Here is a 23,593-nt window from a genome sequence, read left to right as displayed (position 1 = left end):
GACCGGGGTCTGTCGGTGTTACAAAAGCACTTGATGGGAAAGGTCAGCATCATCTCCAGTTTAGAGTTTTATATAGTGTGATATTGGGTAGTTCTATGTGTTGAACTCCGGCTTACAGCTCCATAGCACCCAATGTGCATTTTCAGCGATAGAAGCTTTTTTGTTGATATATTGGGTAGCTGTTCTGTATTAAGAATCTTCATATGACGCCAGGTTAGGATATACAGCTCCCGAACTCCCAGATTACATGTGAGAGGGAAGGTCTTGTGATTTGAGCATGGAACTAGGGGCTTGCTACTGCCCGGCAAGCCAGGCTGTGAATCGCCAGGCAGTAACGTCCCAAGTGAACACTGCTACAGCGGACTAGAAGTCCGGGCATGTGCTTTGGCTACTACCGTGTGTAATGTACTGCAGTATTTGCAGTAACTAGATCCTGTACAGCACCTGGTAGACAAATGATTGTAGTGGGAAGGACTTGTAATCAGGGACGGTTCTTGTCTGTTAGACAACCAATTGGGAGAATCACCTGCTTCAAAATCTGCATGTTGCCTCCTTTCAAACTGCGTTCCTCGGCAGATCCTTGCCGTGTGATAGAGAGTTTTCATTTCTTAGTAAGTGCTTTTCACATAGGAAGAAAGTTCTGTAGACATTCTAGTGCCATCCAAACAACTCAGACTGAGGCTTACAGGGACTGGCTAGGGGGCAAAATAGGCTTCGTGTACCACTTCCAATGCCCATAGGGAAACTGGTTCCCCTGTCACGCGGCAGACTCTGATCAACAAAGAACAGAGTTAACCGGCTCTCCTCGTTGGAAGTGAGAGAGGCTGGCCTCAACCCAAGTTACGGTCAGGAAGATCCTGTCAATCTGAATAGATGTTTGAAGCCTGTAGCTAGCTGGGGTGTTTTGCCCACCTGACCCACACCACTGCTCCACTGTGTACTGACCTCTTTCTTGGCTGCATACCCGGAATTAGTATTGCAAAAGGCAGTGCTTGTAGGAAAGGCCATGTTCCTTTGGACAGCACGGATAGGCCACGCCTTTAGCCTCTCTCTACCTGACCATCTTTTACATATCCTCCGTGGACATGATGCTCTCTGCACCATCTGCTCTGCTGTGGGCCCCTAGTGGTCTCATGCTTTATCAGCAGTGGTCTCCTAACAGCAATGCACTTTTTCTCCCTCTCCTTCCTCCCTCAGCTACCCAGAGCATTTTAGGAGGGACTCTAACTTTGGGTAGCCCATGAAGAGCAAATTGCAAGATTGCCTTGAAACTTTGGGTCTCCCATGAGTTGCCACTGCACTGTCAGATTAACATGGGTCTCTGAAGGGTTTGGTGACAGCTACTTATCATAGGCCATGCCATTGAGGCAAAGTCTCAAACATGGCCCAGCTGCATAACATGTGATAAGCCAAGTTAATCCCTCGAGTCCTGGGAGACACACGAACCGTGAATGCCTCTCCTCTTCTCTTCCTCTCCTAGGTGGTGGCTAACGCGGTGGCTGCCTTGTCGGAGATCAGCGAGTCGCATCCCAACAGTAACTTGCTGGATCTAAACCCTCAGAACATTAACAAGCTGCTGACGGCCCTGAATGAATGCACCGAATGGGGCCAGATCTTCATTCTGGACTGTCTGTCTAACTACAACCCCAAGGATGACCGCGAGGCTCAGAGGTATACGCGCTGGCTCACACCTTCATGTGTGGCTAGTGGCCTTTCTGAAGTAAAAGTTCTGATGGATTCACTGCAGTGTCCCATCACCTGTCTGAGGGTGGGAGCTTGATGTAATGGGCTGCGATACAGGCCTCGAATAGCCTTCAAATAAAGCAGCTTGAAAAGCCGTGAGAGTTTGATATTCCAGGTATTGCACACACAAGAATCCATTGGGAACTGCTACTAAGTTGCACAGATCCCACCTCTCTGCTCACCACGGTTCCTTTAAAGGGCTAAACTCTTCATAGCAAACCACCGGTCCAGCAATGGATCTGTCAAAACCGATGGTGGTATGACAATTAGCACATGCACTTTGCACAACCCAGAAGCTGGTAGGACTACGCCTCTTAAAGGAGACGTAGAAAAAAAATTGGGCTCTGTGCCCTTTTTTTTGCTCTTTGTATGTAAAGAGGGGCCTGAAAGACTTTTTTGTTTTCTTTGTATAAAACAGCTTGTTTTCTCACACTATGTCAGGTTCTGTCTAGGCTGGAAAATTTGATGGTGCCAAGAAAACTAGTCTAAATTGTGGCATCATGGGACTGACGATAAAGTTGAGGGATGAAATGGGGAAGGGATTTCTGTCACTGTTTACAACTCACTGTTTTTGGGAATACCTCTTTAACTTCAGTGACTGACATTGACAAGAAGAGCTTGTATTAGATTCATTACCCCCACCCACGCCCTTCAGTTAAGATGTTAAGAAGTCCTAGCAAACGTGTTAGACCTTCCCTGGTCCTCCACCAAAGCCAGGAAAGACCAATCTCTATATCCTGAATAGTAGGGAAAAAACAAGCAGAAAAAAGCACTGTTTAAAAAAAATAACGCCTTCTACTTTCTGTATCCTTCCTAAAGAAGCTAAAAGGGCACAAGCCTAATGTATTTATGCAAGCCTGCTTTAATTTGCTGGGTTTTTTCAGTGCCTGCATTTTTGAGACAGAACAGATAATCCCCTTAAAAAAAATATCTGTAGGATGAATTTTCCCCTCATCCTTGATGTTTTAAGATTTCCTTGTTTTGTTTCAGAAAACAGGCTCTTAATCAGGTCTAGGAACCTACAGAGATCTCCAAGCACCAGGCCTGTGTTGTCTTAGCTTCACCCGAATGGGGCTACCTGCTGAACAGCTCTGAACATGCCCCGCTCACTCTTCATATTTAAATTCTCTAAAAGTCAGGGTGTGGAACTGGATGGAATATAAATGCAGTTGCTGCCTTATATGGCGGTTGGCATTGCTGACGTCTGACTGCAAGGGGTTACTTGCCAACCAGGGGTTCCTGGGTCCATGTGTTTCTGAGGCGCCCCTGTTCAGCTGAGGGCTTATAGGAGAAATTCAGAAATAATCTGAAAATCCACATAGTCTTTTCTGTCTCTAGCATCTGTGAGCGGGTGACTCCCCGGCTGTCTCATGCCAACTCGGCCGTGGTGCTTTCTGCCGTGAAAGTCTTGATGAAGTTCCTGGAGCTCTTACCCAAGGAGTCTGACTATTACAACATGCTGCTGAAGAAACTGGCCCCTCCGCTTGTCACGCTGCTGTCCGGAGAGCCTGAAGTTCAGTATGTTGCCCTGAGAAACATCAACTTAATTGTGCAGAAAAGGTACAGTCCAGAGTACTGCTCTCACTGGGTGTGGTGAAAGGGGATCTGGCTGAGTTAATCCATTCAGAAGTTTGTGTGTCCAAGAGTGCTAATTGTGATGACCCAACCTCTGGGTCTGAGGAGTTGGTTGACTAGTCCTGTTTCCTGTATCCTTGAACACACAGTTGTCGGCTGGAGTCATCGACTGTTTTTATAGCTGATTGGTTCTACCAGCATCACTGTTGTGTTTCTTTAACCAGCCAAGATTTCTTGGGGAAGGCGATTTGGGACATGCATTCCTTTTCTCCCTTCTCCCTGCCATGGAGATACAAAAGAGCCTTCCCTCCACTGTCAATCAAAGAATCTAAACTGGGAGAAGGGGATCAACCTTTGTTTTCTCAGCAGGTTCAAATACTGTGATCTCTTGATGATATTGAGAACATGGGATGGGTGTGACACAGGAGTTGGTACACTTGGGACAAGTGGCTGTATGTTGATATAGGTGTCTAGCCACTGAAGGAGAGAATCTGGTTGTGTAGGTGGCATTCTGTGTTGGGAGGGTGTTATGCATGGGTGGAGGGCAGGTGGGGAAGTAGGCGGAGTTAAAGCGGCTTGAACCCAGCAGCATAAAAAATCAGAAGGCTTGGATGCGTTTTTAATTTGAAATGCAGTTCTAATATATTTTTGTTCAAATCACGGATAGGCGCTGATACCACTGTATTCTTAGCAAAAGCTAAGGTGGTCCTAAAAATCAGGTCATCGTTGTTGAAATGGAAAGTCATTGAGTTACAATTGTGTGCAATTCTGTTGTGTGTATGTGTGTGTTCCCCAGGCCTGAAATCTTGAAGCAAGAAATCAAGGTATTCTTTGTGAAGTACAACGACCCCATCTATGTCAAACTGGAGAAGCTGGACATCATGATCCGCCTGGCATCCCAGGCAAACATTGCCCAGGTCAGTTACTCCAACTGCGATCATCTCCCCGATAGATGGTATATACCAGCTCCAGAATGCATGCCGTTAGGGAGGATTTATGCACAAATGAATACCTCTAAAAGTGTTCTCTGAACTGCTGTACAATAAACAGCAGCAAATCAGTGTTATCTCTGGCACAGTGTACGGTTTGCAGTTACTTAACGGAGGGGTTGGAAATTCCTTAGTGCTTTACATGTTAATAGCATTGTACAAACCTCACAACACACTTGTTAGGTAGGGGGTACATTTTACAGACCGGAGTTGCAGAAACAAACAGAGCTGAAGTAATTTGCATATGAGTTGTTGGCAGGGTCGAGATTAGAACTTGTGACTTCCTGACTACTCTATGTTCATATTCCCATTCTATGCTGCTTCTGTCCTGTCATCCCAGTATCTGAAATTCCACCATGGTCTATCCCTTCTCTCCTAGGGTGTATTTCAAGCACTAGCCCCTCTTGGTTAACACAGAGCGATTCCAGTTGCTGCTGATGTGCCATCCTGTTCCATTTATAACTAAATATTCTTGTTTAATGTGGCATCTTAAAATCGCTGTTTGTGTTGCACTTTATGGGAAGTGATGGAGCAAGGCAGCCCCATGTCTGATTTGCGGGGCGCATGGAAAATCTGTGGAAAAACCCAAGTGCCAGGAATATATATGTGTAGCGCTCCTCTTGGATTTTGGTCTGCAGATTCCTCACTAAATTTTGAAGTGCCTTCTGCTAGATAATGCAGCTGATTTTCAAGAGAGGCAGAATAGTTTGGAGAAGCTGAGAACCTCAAGTCCCCTTCCCAGTTCTAAAGCCATGTTTATAAAACAGGCAAAGCTCAATCACAGAGCTCAATAATGGTCTAAAGTGGAAGCTACTGAGAATAAACCCGTTGCTCCCTCTCTGATCCACTCTGTGTTTCCACTTGGGACAAGATATTTAATCTGTTCCTCAGTTTCCCCATTTGTGACGTGGGGATACTTGCCTCTGAGGTGTTCTGAGACGTAGCTGGTGTTGGTACAGCACTTTGCAGAAATACAGCTCTACGTAAGCTACTGCTTATGAAGCTATTGATGGCACTGTTTGTCGTGTTGTGTGGCCATATATAAAATATCATACGCTGAAATACTAAAACTGCATTCATAAAAGTGCAAAGATTAGCTGCTCTGCCCACACGTTGCCTCTGCTGTGTTTATTTGCTTGTTGCTCACCCACTTCAGGGCCCTTTTACGCTGTCAGAGCAGTGAGCCCAGGTTCTTCAAACAAGTCTCCCATTTCGTGCTGTTTGTTTCTCACTTGCAACCCAAATTGCATTTGTGACATCACAATAAAATCCACAGCAGGTCCCTGATGTCACACATGGAAAATTATGTGAGACTTAAGCAGGAGCGGATGAGCTTTGGAAACAAAAAGCTTTCTGTGTCCTTAGGGCTAATAAAAGAAATAACCAGAAGGTTTGATTTTGGCAGAACTGTTTCTAAACCAAATGATCCTTCAGAGTCTTATAAGATCCTGGCAATTCCTGGAGAGAACTCTTGCAGGGTTTCCATATATTACATAGCAGTCAAGGCAAGGGGTAAAGTTGACTTTATTTTACATACAACTTTTTGTGTGTCAAGAAACAATCTTGTCTGCATAACGAGCTGTGCTACAGTCTCCATACAGGATTGTTGGTGTCCCCCAGAGCTCTCAGAGCCAATAGATAAAGGGATGGGCAGCACTGGAGAAGAAAAGTACTCTGCGTACCGGGGAATAATCCAGGACCCTACTACTTACCTCCCATTCCTTCCTCTACCTCCTTATAGACCCCACAGAAGCAGTGACTCCAAAGTCCAAAACGGCTGGTTGTGTTGCCAAGGGTTTGGTATGGGCAATTTGAGAATAACCCGTAACTTTCTTTCCTCTTGTGCCCATTTGGGCCCTGCTGGACGATTGTCTCCTCCAAGCTGGTTCTTCGCTAAATGTTGGTGGATGTAGCGGCTACTTTTGGTGTTTAAGGACGGCGTTAATGTTGTACATGTGCTTAGAACTATGGGTGGGCACAATTTACATTAACCCAACTAAATACTTTGAGCCCAGAATATTTAAAGCTCTCTGCGCTCTAGGGATCGGTAGCTTCATTTAATTTTCAAGTACCTAAGCAGCATGGCTAGGTAGAGATGGAGGAGGGGACAATGGAAATGTTACTCAAATGACTCGTGTTTTGTGTGATGCTTTTCCCAACAGGTCCTGGCGGAACTCAAGGAGTACGCTACCGAGGTGGATGTCGACTTTGTCCGCAAGGCTGTGCGAGCTATTGGACGATGTGCTATCAAGGTCGAGGCAAGTACCCAACATTGGTTTATAGGTTTTACTCATCGCCACAATGTCTGAGCACTTCAGAAATCTGAATGGATTTCTCCCCTTCGGTCTTGTGTGATAGGAAAGGTTTCTTATCCCTATTTTAGAGATTGAGTCACTTGCTCCAGGTCATACGTTTTGTATGTCTGGAATGGAACTCTGATCTCCTGAGTCCCAGCTCAGTGCCTTAACCACAAGATTGTCCTCTTTCTCTTGGATCCCAGCCTACTGGAAGGATACTGGGCAGATCGGTCGTCTGATGTAAATTGTCATCGTTCTATTGGCTTCAGTGGAGTGATGACAATTTACACCAGCTAAGAATGCCCTAGTCGCCATGAGCTGGATCTTTACAGGATTAGTTGCATAAGGAATGCAGAGGACTCGGTGCAATCAAGGAGTGGCTTGTGTCCTGGTTCCATTTGAATAGGACCTACAAAAAGTATTGGGGATTGTTTTTATTTTTTTCAGCATTTGGAGTTGAAGTCAATTGCAAAATGAAACCCACACACTCAAAATGACTGTCGGGTTGTCTAGTTTTAAAGATCTGTAAAATGTGGAGCTTTATTCAGATGTCTGTTAGTCTGACTCATGTGAATGGCTTTCCATGAACATTTGCAGTTATCCAGAACAACAGTGTAAAAGATCCCTTGTCAGTTCAACAGCCACCTACAAATGACAGTATTAAGGTGGTGTATTGATTTAACTTTTAAAGCAAATCTAGTTGTTCTGAAAGGTGCTAGACAGCTATCACTGTGAAGAGTGAAGGCTTATAGTGTAAGGTTCGGTTTGTAGTTAGTGACTTAGATAAGGCAGTGGAAAAAGCTGTGTGGACAGTCTTGTTTCCCAAACAAGCCTGATTTAAATGGAAACAAGAGTATCCACACAGGTTTGAACCACTTTGACTAACCGGTGCAAGTTTGTATGTAGACACAGCCTCAGACTGCTTCATCCATCTGCAGGATATATGACCTTCGATTAGCCCTCTTATCCCCACCACCTTGCTGTTCCCTGGTTCTTCTGGCTCAGATCAGTGCTGATAGAAAAATATTTGTCCCTGCGATGGAGTTTTCTCCTCCATCTCTCAAAGCTGCCCAGAGGCAGTGATCAGCACTGGTCTGTCTGCATTTCCTGACTGCGATGTCGCTGGATGCCAGAGTGCGTCATCTGTGGCCAAGTAGAGGGGAACAGGCTATTTGAAGAGTAGCAACAGTGAGAGAAGAAGAGGATCTGAGATTGAAAGAGCGGAGGCTATGAAGCAGTTTGGACAAATTAGAGGTGGTATGTTTTGGGGATAGGCTTCTCAGCCAAATCCTTGACTAGTCCACTCCAGGCCCTTTAGAATCCCTTCAGGTTAGAAGTTGGGCCACGTGTCCCTCCTCGATACAGAATGGACATCGGCACATTCCCAGTGGCAGCCCGTTACCATGTAACCATCCCCTTGTATATCCTAATCGGCTGAGTTAAACCTTGCTTTTAGCAACCTTCCTTTGATGACGTTGCTTTTACAGAATAGTTCTGCTTACGTCTGACAAGAACCAAATTTAAAAGGTGGCAAGTATATTGCAGCCTACTACACTGCAAAATGACGCTTTCATCTCTGGGGTAATCAGTACCTGTTCTCAGTGCCTCAGAGTTTACTCCAGGCTGTTTTCACCGCGTACGGGGACTAATGGAAGGTTCGCTGCACTCTCTCAGCTATCCAAGTGCTCAAGTTTCTGATGCCTTAGAAATCTGCCTTTGACAGAGGGCACAGCCAGTGGGAGCTCATGATGAATGAGCGTTCACAGGGAACCACATCTCCGCCTTCAAGAATCCTGCCTTTCATCTAATTGCGTCTCTTCTAGAAGAGTTGGCTTGGGAATAAATTTGTATCTACTGTGACTGGAGACTTAGAGCAATTGCGGTATCTGGCGAGGGTTTGGAGGCTTGCGTCTCAGCTGCAGGGCGAAAGGGAAGCACGCCGGCCGCAGCTGTGATCGGAGGAGTACAAATGAAGCCTCAACATGGCTCCAAAGGCGTAAACCTGAGAGAGGACTAAGAAGAGACTGCATGAAAGTAGCAGAGCTGCAGTTAGTAACAAGCACTAGGGACCGGGGGGGAGGCAGGGAGAAGGGAGTCATGTTATTAGTGGACTTTGGTCCAATCTAAGAAACCAGCAGCATTTTAACAAACCTTGCAGTCATAGTACCTCTATAGTTCAGTTTGTAGGACTCTGCAGAATTGTACTGGGTTTCATTTGGTTTCTATATAGCACAGTTGTTGTTTTTTTTAACTCACTTGTATCCCCCCCCAGATGAATACCCTGTCTGCTTTAGTGCTGGCTCCTATAACTGGCCAGTTTAATAAAGGATGTATGTTTTTTTTCTTTTGTAAAGTGTCCACCTGCAGGAACCTCTGAAATGCCCATCTTAAAAATAGCTAACCATCCACAGGAGGGGGTGCATCTTGCCATGGGGATTTGAGGACTGCTTCCCTGAACAAATCCCCTTCTGGCCGCTCCCTTTCAAGGGAGGCTCACGCTAAAAATCAATTGCACATATTTAAACAATGAATGTTGTCCCCTGTGTAATAGATCGCACTTCAGTGTTCAACGGGAAAGAATTACAAACATTGACTTGCTTTTCCTGTTAACTCTTTGCATTTCTCAGCGCTTGGACAATGAAGAACTTCCCAAGTCTGACCCATGTCTCTTTAAGATCATATAGTAAAAAATAGAAGAAGTCTTTGTTCCCACAGAGTGAAGCTTTGGAACTGCCCCACATCCACCAGCAGGCAATACAGGGGTGGGGGGAAATAGCCCAATCCTGCATAGCTACTTGGCTGGCAGAGATGGTATTTGGCCTGGGGCCTTGCTGAGATCCCCAAGCACAGCCTTGTGCAGAAGAGACAGCCCACAGGTCTGCCTGCATGAGATTTGTAAATTGGTTGCACTGAGACTCTTCTGGTTGACAGGCCTCAAATGATGTTTTGTCAAGTGAGAGAAGAGATCGGAGCAGCCTGTAATCAAGGCAGACACCTTTAAATTACAAGAATTCAGATTGCTTTGTCCCTGCCATCTTAATAGCGTGGTACATATCGAGCAATAATAAGGAGACCTAATGTGGTGAATAGAGGAGATTTGTATTCAGCATGTATCTGTCACTGGGAATTTCTAGGTCTTCTGCTTTCAGTACAAGCATGCCGAGATGGACTGAGGCAAATGGCATGGGTGAGACTCATTCTCTGCTTTGCCCAAGTCAGGGCTTTAGGTCAGGCTGAGGTTTGTTTTAGAGATTTATGCCCATTGTCAAACTGAGCTTCCAGTTTTCCTGATTGAATCCCCTTTTGTTCCTCTTCCACCCTCCCCCAATGCTCTGACATTGTGTCGTTCACTCAAATCGCAAATCCACTGGAGTAAGTACTGTTTGTACCCTATACTGAATGCTTTATGAGTATATTTATGGGGGCTGCTTGTGTACTGCCTTGAGCAATCTGTTCCTCACATTAATCACCTGCTGTGTAATGAGGCATCACATGCACTCCACTAGCGCCCAGTTGGCTATCTTCATTTCAGGCCCTCTGGTGTCTGAGCCACTTAGCTCTTTTGTGGCATCCTGCTTTGTGGTATCCCTTTGTCTCCTCTCTCCTAATGAATACAGCTCTAGTTTCCAGGGTCTCCGTATGGCACGGAGAGCATTCTAGGGATCAGTTGTTCCACTTTTATGGAGTCCGAGTCTGGGGTTTGAAGCTAGTTATTGAGTAAGATGCCCTGGCAATAGCTAATCTTCATGAGGGTCCAGCAAACTCGTTCCAGTCCTGGGTCTGTCACTGCCCTTGCGGTGCTTGCTTTGTGCTACTAACCCAGCCCTAGCGATGGCTTTTTACTTCCTCTCTCCCCTCCCCGCCAACACATGCACAGCCCCTGTCCAAGTACCCCACTCACGTCTGAACAGTGATAAGCAACTCCTGCAGTGCATACGTAGTAGGCTGTTCTATATATTAACCAGCAAGGGGATAGCATAAGTATCTCTGCAGATAGTATCTATTCATATAACTTCTGCCTGTATGCAGACCCAACCACCTGCTGGTACAGAATCATTTCAGCCATGACTTTGTCCTTTGGCAAGAGTAGGGGGTCAAAGAATTGATATTTCTATTGAGTAAAGCGCTGAATTCCCTGTAATACACAGGCATGGATCACCATATGGAACATGCTCCGGAAGTCCATACACGTGTTCTGAACTGGTTACCATCCTTTATCTTGTGAGAGTAGCTAAAGTACAGCCCCATTGTCTTGCCCCTGCTCCTGGTGCATTGCACTCCAGTTACATGCAGTGTGCTGGGCGGAAGTGTACCACAGCCTGTCCAGTTTCTTTGGCTTGTCTGGAACTGCAGCTGTCGTCTGACTGTACCGCGTCTCTCCTCTCCTCAGCAATCCGCAGAGCGATGCGTGAGCACGCTGCTGGACCTCATCCAAACCAAGGTCAACTACGTTGTCCAAGAGGCCATTGTTGTCATCAGGGACATCTTCCGCAAGTATCCCAACAAGTACGTGCAAGTACCGCAGGTGTCATGTCGTAACGGAAAACAACGTAGGTTTTGCTTGGCACAGCCTAGCTAGCAGCTCATATTGTTAGTATAACTGATTTTCGTGCATGTGGCGGCCATCCCTCTGAACAGCAGCACCCATTCGGACTCTGGTACAAAGGGACTCTAATGGTGGATTGCAAACAGATTGCTGTCTGATTTTACTATTGGTGTATGGGCAGGATGACTGGCACGGGTAGGAGGCTCATAAACACATTTCACTTTAAGAGATTCCAGGCAGAGGTACTGAATGAAATGCGTATGGGCTTTCCTACCGCTTAGCGTTATCACAGGGTGAGCCAGTACCCCCTTCTAGCTCTTTTGTGCGAGGGGCTCTTGTCCATTCAGCTAGGGCATAATGCATCAGTATCTTTCAGCTGAGTCTCCAGGATCAGTTGGTCCTAATGATTAACCTCCTCAGTGCCAGGGTAGGTGCCCTCGGCACCATCAGGATAATCAGCAGAGCGTGGGAAAGCGCTTACAGAATATTAAACCTAGGATCACATGCCAATGGCCATGTCCCAGCTAACCCGTTAGAGGCTGGGGGTGCATCATACACAGATTAGAATTTCCAGCCAGTGAAAATGCAGGATCTGATACAGACTCAAGGGAAGTGATTCAGCTGATTTGAACTGTGGAATCAAAGATCCTTTTTTTTTTTTTTTTTTTTTAAGAGAGAAATGAAGGCAACTCTGTGCCTGGAGTTTCTCTCTTGCACAGCCTTGCTACAAGGAGGGGAAAAAATTACAAAGCTCTTGCGCCCTTGAAATCTACCTCCTTTGACACACTCTCCTTTGGAAGGGGAGTGTGTAGGAATATTTCCTTGAGGTAATTAATCTCCTTGTTATGCGTCTCTTGTGGATCATAAAAATGTAAGTCCTTTTGGCTTGGGTCAGGGTGCTTTGCCGTTAACAGCCCGATGCGCGTTGGCTACAGTTATGTAATGCTTTGATTTGACCTTGATAATGACTCTGCTCTGGTAAATCAGGTACGAGAGCATCATTGCCACATTATGCGAGAACCTCGACTCCCTGGATGAGCCAGATGCTAGAGCTGCCATGATCTGGATAGTGGGCGAATACGCAGAGAGAATTGACAACGCGGATGAGCTGCTGGAGAGCTTTTTGGAGGGCTTCCATGATGAAAGCACCCAGGTAAAACTCTGCTCATCGCCCCATCTCTCAGGTTCTTGTGCGGTCTATACAAGTGGCAGACTGTTGGGTTGGTGGAGCTGGTTGGAAAAATGTCCCCCCCCCTTTCCTCCCCCCCCGGAAAACTGATATTTTTGGCTAAAATTCAAAAATCAAAACACTTCTTGATTTGGGAATGCTGATGCTGTGCCTCATGGGACGCGTAGTTTGGGTGTCCCATGCTCCCATTCTCATCCGTCGGCTAGTTTCTCTTGTCTGACTGCATCTACCATCATGCACCCATGTCCCCTCCTCTTTAGGAGGGTGTTTGATGCACAGTGGGAGATACAGTCTGGCCACTGAGTGCAGCCCATAAAGGAGAATGGGGACGTTAGGCAACCGAACTACAACTCCCATGAGGCACTACAGCAGCATCTCCAAATCAGCCTATTTCATTTTTTTAATGTTGGTTTTGTGACAAAAATCAAACCTTTATGTGGAAAGCAGACACTTTTTGGAGGGACACTTTGTTAGCCAAAAACCCAATTTTCCGTCATACAATTTTGGTGGAAAAATTTCAACCAGCCGTATATGTTACGTTTAAACAGCCTGGGGTACCCTAAGTCTGAGGCTGGAATAATGACCTTCTTGGCTCTCTGGAGGATGATTTAAAAGGTTTGTTTTGCTTCTTCCTAGAATATTGATCAGTGCATCAGATAGGTGGATTTTGCTCTGGGCAGAGGAGAAACCTGATGTACATTAGCCCGATACGTCTTAAAATAACTGCCCCATTCGCCATGCGTGACAAAGTTCCTCCTCTGCCTTGGTGGGTCCTGTGCTTATTGGCGGGTTTGCTCACCTCAGAGATTCATGGCAGCCCTCAGTTTGGCCACTTCTGCCAGTGGCTCAAACCTGTCATTCACTCAGTTAACCTCTTATAGCCAATAGGGAGTTAGGGGGAACCCGGGCCTGCCCTCTACTCTGTGTTCCAGCCCAGGGCCCTGTGGATTGAAAGCTTATGCCCAAATAAATCTGTTAGTCTTTAAGGTGCCACCAGACTCCTTGTTGTTTTTGTAGCTGTCTACAGTGTCTCCTGTAACAGCTGCCTGAGAGCTACAACTCCCTGGGCTACTTCTCCATGGCCTCCTCCTAACACCTTCTTTAGCCTCACCCCAGGACCCTTCCTCCTCATGTCTGATAACGCTTGTACTCCTCAACCCTCCAGCCGTACACCTTCTCACTCTCCGCTCCTTGCGCCTCTTGCTCCCAGCTCCTTGCATATACCTCACTAACAGAAGTGAGGTCCTTTTAAACCAGGCGCCCTGATTAGCCAGCCTGTCCTAATTGGTTCCAGCAACTTCCTGATTGTTCTGGAGCAGCCCATTATCTTACTCAGGGAAAAGGGACCTGCTTAATCTGGGGCTAATGTATCTACCTTCTATCACTCTCTATAGCCATCTGGCCTGCCCCTGTCACACATGGTACTAAGAGATTGTGCTGGTGTAAACTCTAGGGTAGTCTGCACTGGGATCACTGCTGCCCTGACAGCATGTTTCACGTGGCTGCTGAAATGAATACATGGTTTGTGACATGGACTTACAAAGGACAAGCTGCTAAAACCAATTTGAGCTGCTAACCCATTGGGTAAGACACTAACATGCTTCATGGGAAGGCAACACCCACATTTGCATGTCATTTGTTTGACTATTAGCAGCTGCTTGTTGCCGGCCATGGCATTAAAACACTATAACGAGCATCACAATCTTGGTATGCAACACGGGACTCCAGTAGCTATGCACTACCCCCCATGCTGAACCCAACGTTGAGGCAGCCAGTGATGCTCATTTAATCTCTTTGCTGTGTCCCTACTTTATCTTAGGTGCAGCTCACCCTGCTGACTGCTATAGTGAAGTTGTTCTTAAAGAAGCCCTCAGAAACGCAGGAGCTGGTTCAGCAGGTCCTGAGCCTGGCCACGCAGGTAAGCCAAGCCATTCAGTGAGACGAGGTGCTGGTAAGCCGTGCTGTCTGTGCACCGTGGTTGCAGGCAGTTTGGTGTTGTACCAGTTTGGCAATGCCAGGGCAGTCTTGTGCACCAAGAGGCAAGACTCAAGGATGTCGTCATGCACATCTGATTTCTCCCTGTTCAGGGAAGAGGGCTTTGATCTACAGTAACCCAGTTTGCAAAGCACTCTGCATCAGTTCTCTTATGCTCATTCAGCTGCTACCTAATTCTTTCTCAGCCCTCACTTCTGCCTTGGTGTTTTCTCTTCATTAGCAAGTAAGGCACAGGATGGGCGGGTTCTGTAAGAATCCAAAGAATTTCCTCCTCTGGGGAAATGGTTTGTGGCTAAAATCATACGCTGGGTGGAAGAGCAGGGAGAGATGGGACTGGTGGCAAACCCTTCCTCACTAATGGATGCTACAGCAGAAAGTAAGCCAAGTTCTGAACCCACAAGAATGAGAATTTCTTTTGGTCCAGGCTGCTCAGAAATGTGCTAATTGTGGTGACGGTTTGAATGATGGGCTAATATCCCAGATCCCAAAACCTACTCGGCTGAGTCACAAAACACTTAAAAGGCACCCTAGGGTCATAATAGGCTACTTATTTTTCACAAACGTTGATTCAGTCTGGTTTATTGTATTTTCATATGAATAACAAGGCATTGCTAGCAATAGGCCCTTTAGTGTGGTGGTGTTCTGAGCTCTGATTCCTAGGTAGAGATCCCTGTTTTTCACTTTAGCGTGAAAGAATGGGCACGTTTCTCTTCTCGGGTTAGAAGATATCGTTGGTCTTTGCGTGTCTGTCACGGGCAGGGTAGGAAAAGAAAGTGGAGAGGAAAATCTGAGTGTCCCCTCCCCCCCCCCCCCCCATTCCGGTTCAAATCCCACGGTTCTGTTTGCTATGGGAAAGCTGTTTCGGAAGAAGCATTCTGACTTGAGTCTGAATGTATTTAAAGGCAGTCTGGAGCAAGTGATCTTCCCCTCAAACTCCCTCCTTCATCTACCCTCATAAAGGCCCTGTTTGACCTTAAGCAGGTGACTACATGTATAGGATGAATCAATATCTCTTGTTGAGATCAGGGCCGGCTCCAGGGTTTTGGCAGCCCCAAGCAGCCAAAAAAAAAAAGCTGCGATTGCGATCTGCGGTGGCAATTCGGCAGGAGGTCCTTTGCTCCCAGCGGGAGTGAGGGACCGTCCGCCGAATTGCTGCCGAATACCTGGACGTGCCGCCCCTCTCCGGAGCGGCCGCCCAAAGCACCTGCTTACAAGGCTGGTGCCTGGAGCCGGCCCTGGTTGAGATCAAAAGGGTTTAAAAAAAGTCCACCATCTGGCTGAGCAGCTCACCAGGCGAGGTGCCAAAGTTCGAGAGGCATTAGCAATTGACCTCTGAAAACCTGAGATCACTTCTAGATCACTGCAAGTTTAATGAGTTTAGCCAGCTCAATCTCATTACAAATGGGCACTTGTCCACTGCCTGCTTGAGAAAGTTCTGAGTTGGCGGGGGAGGGGGATTTTTTGCCAGTCAGAGGTCTGGGATCACACAACTGGAAAAGGGGGAGGCTGGTTGGGTGGGTGAATAAGGACACGTAGAGAGTTAGACATATTGCCAAAGCTCTATGGTGAAAACTCACAGGCACTTATCGACGTTATGCTGCTAAACTCCAGCCTGGGTGATCAGCGGACACCATTTGTTTGCTTTGTTTTTTTTAAGCAGCGCTTTTAGTTTAAAAAAAAAAAATAGAAAAAGGAATGTCAATTTCATGCTAGGAAAGAATTATCTCCAATAAAACACAGACGTTGACAGCTGGAGTCCTGGAAAACGGAAGAAAGCCCTAACAATCGATTCAGTTTGTGTCTTCTCGTATATATTTTATGAACTAAATGGAGGAATAAATGAGACCTTTCTGGCATAAAAACGCTCTCGATATAAAGGTAGATGATTAAAGGCAAATCAGTCCCATCCTGTAGCGTTGTGTCTTGTTCCACCAATGTCCTTGGGTAAGACGTATTTCCAGGAATCCCTGATCATTGTCTTTCATGATGCACAGTATCATGCATATTCTATTAGTATGTGGCTGAAGGAGTCAATTTGATCCCCTTCCCCTGTCCTTCTGTCTTGACTGTGTCCTTCAGGACGTTTTGAAGATCACATTTGAAATGAAATTGTGATACTTTACAGGAGGTCAGTTCTAAAGCATGACGTCAACTTCTGTGCTGAGTAACCTCGAGGACTTGATCCCTTTTAAATTCCATTAGATGTAAGTTCTAAGGTTTTCCTCTCTGACCACATAGGTTAGCTGTGTTTGGGAATGAGCGCAAGGGGTCAGACCCGGCAATTTTTATTACGAAGGATGATGGGATTGCCACAGAATAGCAGTCTGTCGATAGCATCTATAGCCGTGTCATGGCTGCTTTTCCAGTGGGTAGTTTCAATGAAAGAAAGCAGGGTTACTGCAGAAGCAGGATATAGTTACAGTGGTCAAGCCTGTTCAACCCCTTGAGTAACGCAGTGCTTTGTCTCAGGATTCGGACAACCCGGACCTGCGGGATCGTGGCTATATCTACTGGCGCCTTCTCTCCACGGATCCCGTGACTGCCAAAGAAGTGGTCTTATCGGAAAAACCTCTGATTTCTGAGGAGACTGACCTGATCGAGCCAACTCTGCTGGACGAGCTGATCTGCCACATCGGGTCACTGGCTTCCGTGTACCACAAACCACCCAACGCTTTTGTTGAGGGCAGCCATGGAATCCATCGCAAGCACTTGCCAATTCACCATGGAAGGTAAGCCGGGAGCAGCCGCGGAGGGTGTCAGAGGGCTGCTGTTTTCTTTCCTCCAAACAAGCCCACTAAAAAGATACAAGGGCCTGCTACAAAAGTTAGATTTTTTTTCCAGTTGCAGAGATGTCCACAAAGCATTCGTGGAGCCATCTCAGCGCCTGTCCCGTGATAGTTGTAGCCTCTGAACTTCTAGACCAAAGGAGATGGGAAGCATCCTAGAGATGAATCTGTTAGCTATTGGGCAGGGGGAAAGAGACGCTCACACAGTTCTTTGAGAGCACACGGGGAGGAGGGTCTGATACAGGAGCTGGACAAATTGGAGCTTTCAACAAGTGGTGCAGCTCTGGCAGGAGGAGAAACACACCAGCCAAACCCAGTAGTTGTGCACACAGCCAGTGGGAGGTGTACATTTCTGTGATGGTATGAAAGGTTTTTGGGGGAAAGCGGGACTTAGAGGCCTTTGTCATGTGGAAAGTGTCTCCCTTCTTGCACCGCCAATTACGCTATTGGCCTCTCCTGCTGTGGGGAATGCAAAGCAGGGAAGAAAAAGCCAAGATCTCTCTCTGAATCTTGGAATCTTTGAAAGCACGGAGCATGGAGAAAACCATTGGTCACAACCACTGCAGCTTGGCCTGGGCCAAATGAGGTCCGATCGATGTCTGAACTATGGTGGAAAGCCTGAAATACCCTGTGACAATCAAAATGGTTTGGGTTGTTCCCTGGGTATCACACCATTTCTCTACAGTTAAAGAACAAACCCAAAAAAGCCCACCCTGGGATAGCAGCCTGAGAAATTGTCTGATGCTCTGGAATCCAGCAGTGAGTGTTACCAATCCACAGGGATTCTTGCTGTATTGCTGCTCATTTTGTTACCATGGCTGCTCTCTCAGGTGAGCACTCCGGCTTGCGAACTGTATTAATTACAGTTGCAGATCTGCTTGCAACAGGCGGTACGGGATCTAAGCTCACTTTTCACGGCAGTGTGTACCAGAAAACCTGGGAAGTGACTTCTGGAGCGCTGTACTTTTTTGCCATCTTACTGATAAGTCTATATAGGTGTTTTCTAACACCATCCTTCCATGCATACAGAAACCCTTTTAGCTGTTAAGAGTAGCAGTAACTTGACTGACTTGGGGATGTTGAATTGCCTTTTTCCTGGTTATGAAACATCACCTGGCAGGACTGCCCCAGGGCCTGCGGTAACAAGCCCATTTCGGAGACCTGTGTTTTGATGTATAGTACAGTACTAGTGTGCAAGGAGGTAGGGGAAGTTATGGTTGCACTGCTCAGGTACTATTCCCACCCACAGGCTCTCCAGAATAGTGGAGGTGTTGATCCTATAAGCAGCTCAAATCCACAGTGTGACCAGCTCTCTTGTGCAGTGCTCTTCATATCATTGCAGAAGCTGACTTGTCTAACCGAGTCAACTTGTCAGCGAGAGCTCTATCTTTATCCGCTCCCAGTGCACATTGCTTATCTGACTTGACACTGGCAGCTGTTACTCACCCAGCCCACCCACTCTGCTCTTTCAAGGTTGCTATGCTTTATATCTCTGCATTGCTCTGGTATTGTTTGCTACTGAATGACCTGTTGTCTGGGCCGAAAACAGCTCTGGCTTCAGCAGCAGCAGCAGTAGGAAAAAAGAGCGGGAAATGAAAATTTTAAGAAATCCCTTAAATTCTGATGCCGGGCTCCGGCATCCTTCATAAATTAAAAGCGAGTGCTGGCGTTCCATGGCAAGCCATGTTTCCTCTGCTTGAGGTCAGCCTAACAGAGAGTCCATTACTCTAACCAGGGCCGGCTCCAGCATTTCTGCCGCCCCAAACAAAGAAACAAAAAAAGCCGCGATCGGCGGCGGCAATTGGAGGAGAAAAAAAAAAAAAAAAAAGGCCATGATCGGCGACGGCAGTTCAGCGGCAGGTCCTTTGCTCTTAGAGGGAGTGAGGGACCTGCTGCCCCCGAATTGCCGCAGGTGCCGCCCCTCTCCCGTGGCCGCCCCAAGCACCTGCTTGTTAAGCTGGTGCCTGGAGCCGGCCCTGACTCTAACGATCCTCCTTACTCCCAGACGAAGGACAGATTGATCAAGCTCATGCAACGGCCTCCTGTGCAGCATTGCTGCTGTGAGCCCAATTACCGCCTTCAATCATGGCTTCATGATAAGCAGCCTGTCGGGGGCACTGCTGTGGGGAGAGTGAATTCATGCGCACAGGGTGTCCTCTTACTGAATGCTAGAAAACTGACTCGCGTTTTCCTAATGCTGACGACACTGGGAAGTCTGTTCATTTGCATACGGCAAGCTAAGGTTGCCTAGTGGAAGATAGTGGCTTAGCTTTTCACCCAGTAGCTTGGGTGGGATCTTGGTTTCTTTTATGCTATGAATAACGCCTTTTCGAAGCAGGACCCCTTAGCAAGGCTGTTTGCCACCAGCTTAAGTTAATGATTTTTTTTTCCCCTCTCAAACTGCATAGTGACATTGAGGAGGAGTGGAATGAGCTGTGCAGAGGTCTGTATTGTGTCATGTTATGAGGGTTACCGTGCCCCCATTGTCTTGATTGGTGGGCAGAAATAGCTGGTTAAGTCCTATGAGACCTGTGGGCATAGTCCTATGAGAAATTAGTAATAGTTGGTGTCAGCAGCGTGAAGGGTATTGCATGTATTAGGGAGTGTATTGTCACATAAACAAAGCACTGTGCTGGCATTTATCTGTGTCCCAGCACCCAGCCACAGCTGGTCAGCTGTTTCTGGTCATGCTCCCGCATATGTACCAAAGGGGTTACCTGTAGGACCTCGTGGAGGAAATACTGAGGGCCAGAGGAGCAGCTCGGAAGAGGGAGTTGTGCACAACTCAGGTGGAGCATCACCCGCTCTCTAGCTTCCAGGGATTTGTCCACACTGTTGCACCATCTCCTCTCTACGCCACTGCAGGTGGGAGACGTGGGTGGGAGGTTTCTGTCTGCAAAGGTAGACAGTCACCTGTGCTCCAACAAGCGCTTGCTGCTGTTCTGCTGTGGGAGTGGCAAAAGCAGAGAAGGCTAGAGAAGGGACTGGTTAGATTAGGGCACAGGACCCTGGAGTTATGCTGTTGTCCTGGGAAAGCCCAAATTATTAATTCAGGTGGCAGTTTTGGAAAATGTAACCCTCTTGCTGTAGTCCCAGGGCAATAAAAACCAGCATTATAGCATGTATCCATGTCCTTAATAAACATGTCATTCTTTACTCCTTTGAGTCTCGTAGGAAAATCCCAAGTTATGGACAAAAAGCTTTTAAGGAGAAAGTCCAGTGTGGGGAGATGTTCTGAGCATATTTTATTGTGTTTTAACATCAGCTGAATTGATCTGCATTATCTTTCTTGTAAATTTCTCATTGGGTCCTTGGGCAACTAGAGTGACAGACCTCTAAGGAAACTTACTTGGTAGTCCCCACTAGAATAATAAGCTTCCTCCGTAGCGAAACCTGTGCATTTTTCCCCAAGGTTGTACATTCCTTCATAGGCCCAGTAGACAGGATCATATTAATCTCCCATAGAATCCCTCTCAGTAGGGCAAATCTTTATTATGTTTTAGTTTGTGTTTTATTCATGGCTCCTATTTTGAAGGAGTTTGTGGCCACTTCTCCCAATAACAGCTGTGCTGAATCTGAGGTTCCTGTCTGATTTTTACCTCTGAAATTTCCCTCTTCTTGAGTTGTGGGACTTGCTCTGAGATCTGAGGACCTTCCACTGGTCAGACATGTACTGAAGCTCCAGTTTTGTCACCTCCGATTGGGGTTGTAACAGAATTGGTTTGTCAGTTGTCCATTTGGAACACTGTTACTTTGAACTGTTTGGCTACTGTTCATGGGTCACCTGTTTCTGACTTGTTTTCTCTCTGGTGCTCCAAAGCCAGTAACAAAGGTGATTAACCATTCTCCTTTATTCATTGTGCTTCTCTCCCCTTGCAGCACTGATGCGGGAGACAGCCCGGTGGGAACCACTACCACTACAAACTTGGAGCAGCCTCAGGTTATTCCATCGCAGGGTGACCTTCTGGGTGACCTTCTGAACCTTGACCTGGGCCCCCCAGTGAATGTACCCCAAGTATCCTCCATGCAGATGGGTGCTGTGGATCTCCTGGGAGGCGGGCTGGACAGCTTGGTAAGCACTGTCTCTACTCACTTTCAGCTGGTAGGAAATAACGAACCACTGGAGGAACCATTCATGGTCTGTGCCGGTGGCAAGATCTTGGTTATTCACTCTCCTTGGTGCTTGCCGCCCTGAGCCCAAAGGCAAATCAGAAAGGCCCAGAACACTTGGCCATTTTTACTTCCAGGCCGGTTTGCTGCCAGATTCTTCCCTTAGTAAAAGGGATGCTGTCACCTGTACCGCTGTACGTTGGTAGGTGTGTTTCATGCGTGCTCTGACTGGGAAGGGGGACTAAGGAGTTGCTTTTATTTTGCAAGGACCTTTTACAAGGACCAGTGCTTTTTAAAATACCCTGGCTCCTCTTCAAAAGGGTCTTTGTGTTGCCCTCCAGTTTCAGTGAATCCTGTTAAAAGGTCCATCTTTATGGCCTGCTGTATGCAGCTATACCAGCCTTACATCATCCTGTTTGTGTATTCCCCAGAGCATGTCTTGGTTTAGTATCGGTGACATGTTAATTGCGGGTAGGCCAGGAGAAGCACTCCACTGCTCTGCCTAGTTCTCCCTTTCTCCAGAGCTGCTCGCAAGGTGATATTCAAATACTAAAAGGGTCAAACTCCAGAGCAAAAGTAAATACACGATGTCTCCACTCCAGGGAGGGAAGCTGGGCAGAAGCTGTAATGAGAATGATTATGGAGAGAGAGCAGGGTGGGGTGGTCCTCAACCTGTGACAGCCATGCAGTAACAAACAGCAACACGCTTAGCCTTTAGCACTGTGTCATCCGCCTTCTAACATGAGACGGGTTAGAAGTGGGAGGTTTGACATGCACTTGAATGGACCCTGATGCAACCAAATGCTCCATTCGCTCTAGTAATCTTAGTAAAACGGTCATTAAACACACACATCCAGTCCTAGCATTTCACTGGCTAATGAACTGGAAACCCAGTGACCTTTAATAGCTGGCAGAGGTCAGATGTGTCAGCCTGAGCTCTTTGTCTCCACGCGGGCGGAGCAGAGGTTTGTGTGTCTGCACTTCACACCAGTGGAGAAGGCAGGCTGGAATTCTGAGGAAGCCTAGTGCCACACTTTGCAAGAATGACCAGAAACTAAAAATCTCAACTTCTTGAATTGCATCCAAACCTTCCACGAAACAGTGCCACCCGCGGCAGCTCCAAAGAGCGACACAAATCCCTCTGTATTGCAGTATGACCTCGTGGGCAGAGTACTGGACTGGGACGCAGGAGACCTGGGTTCTATTCCTGCCACTGGCCTGCTGGGTGACTTTGGGCAAGTCACTTCCCCTCTGTCTTTGCCTTAGTTTCCCTATCTGTAAAATGGGAATAATGCTGTACTGATGGAAAGCACTGTATAAGAGCTAGAGTTCTAGTGCTGTGCGTGCAGTGCACCCAGCTTCTTTGTTATTGTTTGGGCTCAGATACCATAGAGATGGGTGCAGTATAACGACCTAATTAGAATAGATTTTGGGAAAAGATTCCTATAAGTGTTGGTGTTGGAGATGTTAACATAGGGACCCATTTGGAATCACAAATGTTGGAGCAGGAAGTCTCTAGAGTCTTGTCACTTGTTTCATGTTTTGCTTCTGTTAAAGTAAATCCTTGGGGCTATGCAGTGTCCTCTAACAAAATGCCGTGTATCGGCAGAGTGGTCACCCTGTTTCAGACTTCAAGGGAAACAAAATGGTCGCCTGCATGAGTTACAGACACGGTGCTAGAGCGACCTTTCGGATGGAGCTTCCCCCAAACGCTTACTAGTGATGTGCCGCTGCAGCTAATGTCCCTGTTGTGTTTTCTCCCTCTCTGGGATATGTACAAGTGACTCTCCTCCTTGTATATCCCAGGCTTCCCTCACTGCTCGTCTTTCCGTAAACTAACCTGTTTCTGTCTGCGTGTTGCTTTGGATGTGAGAGACAGAGCACGTGCTGTGTGTGTGTAGGTACCGGTACGTGTGTATGGGACGTCCGAGTTTAACGACCCAAACTGGGGTTGAATTGAGTCTCCGGGAGGGAGAGACTTCCATCCCCCGCCTCATAACCAGGGATCATCACATGGCAACGGGGCCGTGGGCAAAGGGGAGGTCCTTTTGGCTGCTCATGCTGTTTAATAATGAGTTTGGGATCCAAAATGAATCTCCTACCTCATCTTCCTCAGTTATTACTTTTCTTCCCTCTGCCATCCATACGTCCCCCTGGAATTTTGTTTCTCTTCCTCACCCTGACGTTGCAATCTGTCTCTCTCCCTGCTTTGAGTCTCCCTCTTCATTGTTTTAGGGCTCTTCCAGGGACCTTCGTTGTATTCTCCCAGTTGCCAAGGACATTTGAATATGGCTCTGTGGGGTCAGTCTGTGCTGTGGGAAGGGATACTAAAGAGTGACGTGAACGACGTTTCTTTCCTCAAC

At 46.9% G+C, this 23,593-nt stretch overlaps 1 protein-coding gene across 5 annotated transcripts in view; it reads left to right on the top strand.

The window, feature by feature from the left end:
- Nucleotides 1-23,593, top strand: part of AP2B1 (adaptor related protein complex 2 subunit beta 1) — a 102,402-nt gene that overhangs the window by 30,029 nt on the left and 48,780 nt on the right. For all 5 annotated transcript variants that reach the window (XM_054008037.1, XM_054008036.1, XM_054008039.1 and 2 more), the window contains exons 6-14: nt 1,481-1,671; nt 3,082-3,303; nt 4,115-4,235; nt 6,470-6,565; nt 10,995-11,110; nt 12,138-12,303; nt 14,159-14,257; nt 16,804-17,063; nt 21,000-21,192. In XM_054008037.1, the coding sequence (XP_053864012.1) occupies nt 1,481-1,671; nt 3,082-3,303; nt 4,115-4,235; nt 6,470-6,565; nt 10,995-11,110; nt 12,138-12,303; nt 14,159-14,257; nt 16,804-17,063; nt 21,000-21,192 (1,464 nt within the window). The remainder of the gene's footprint in view (nt 1-1,480; nt 1,672-3,081; nt 3,304-4,114; nt 4,236-6,469; nt 6,566-10,994; nt 11,111-12,137; nt 12,304-14,158; nt 14,258-16,803; nt 17,064-20,999; nt 21,193-23,593) is intronic.

Source organism: Malaclemys terrapin, chromosome 18, assembly GCF_027887155.1.
Source record: "Malaclemys terrapin pileata isolate rMalTer1 chromosome 18, rMalTer1.hap1, whole genome shotgun sequence".
In the NCBI taxonomy this organism is placed as follows: domain Eukaryota; kingdom Metazoa; phylum Chordata; order Testudines; family Emydidae; genus Malaclemys; species Malaclemys terrapin.
Note: the sequence above shows the minus strand (reverse complement) of the source record. Positions and strands in the feature narration are given on the sequence as shown.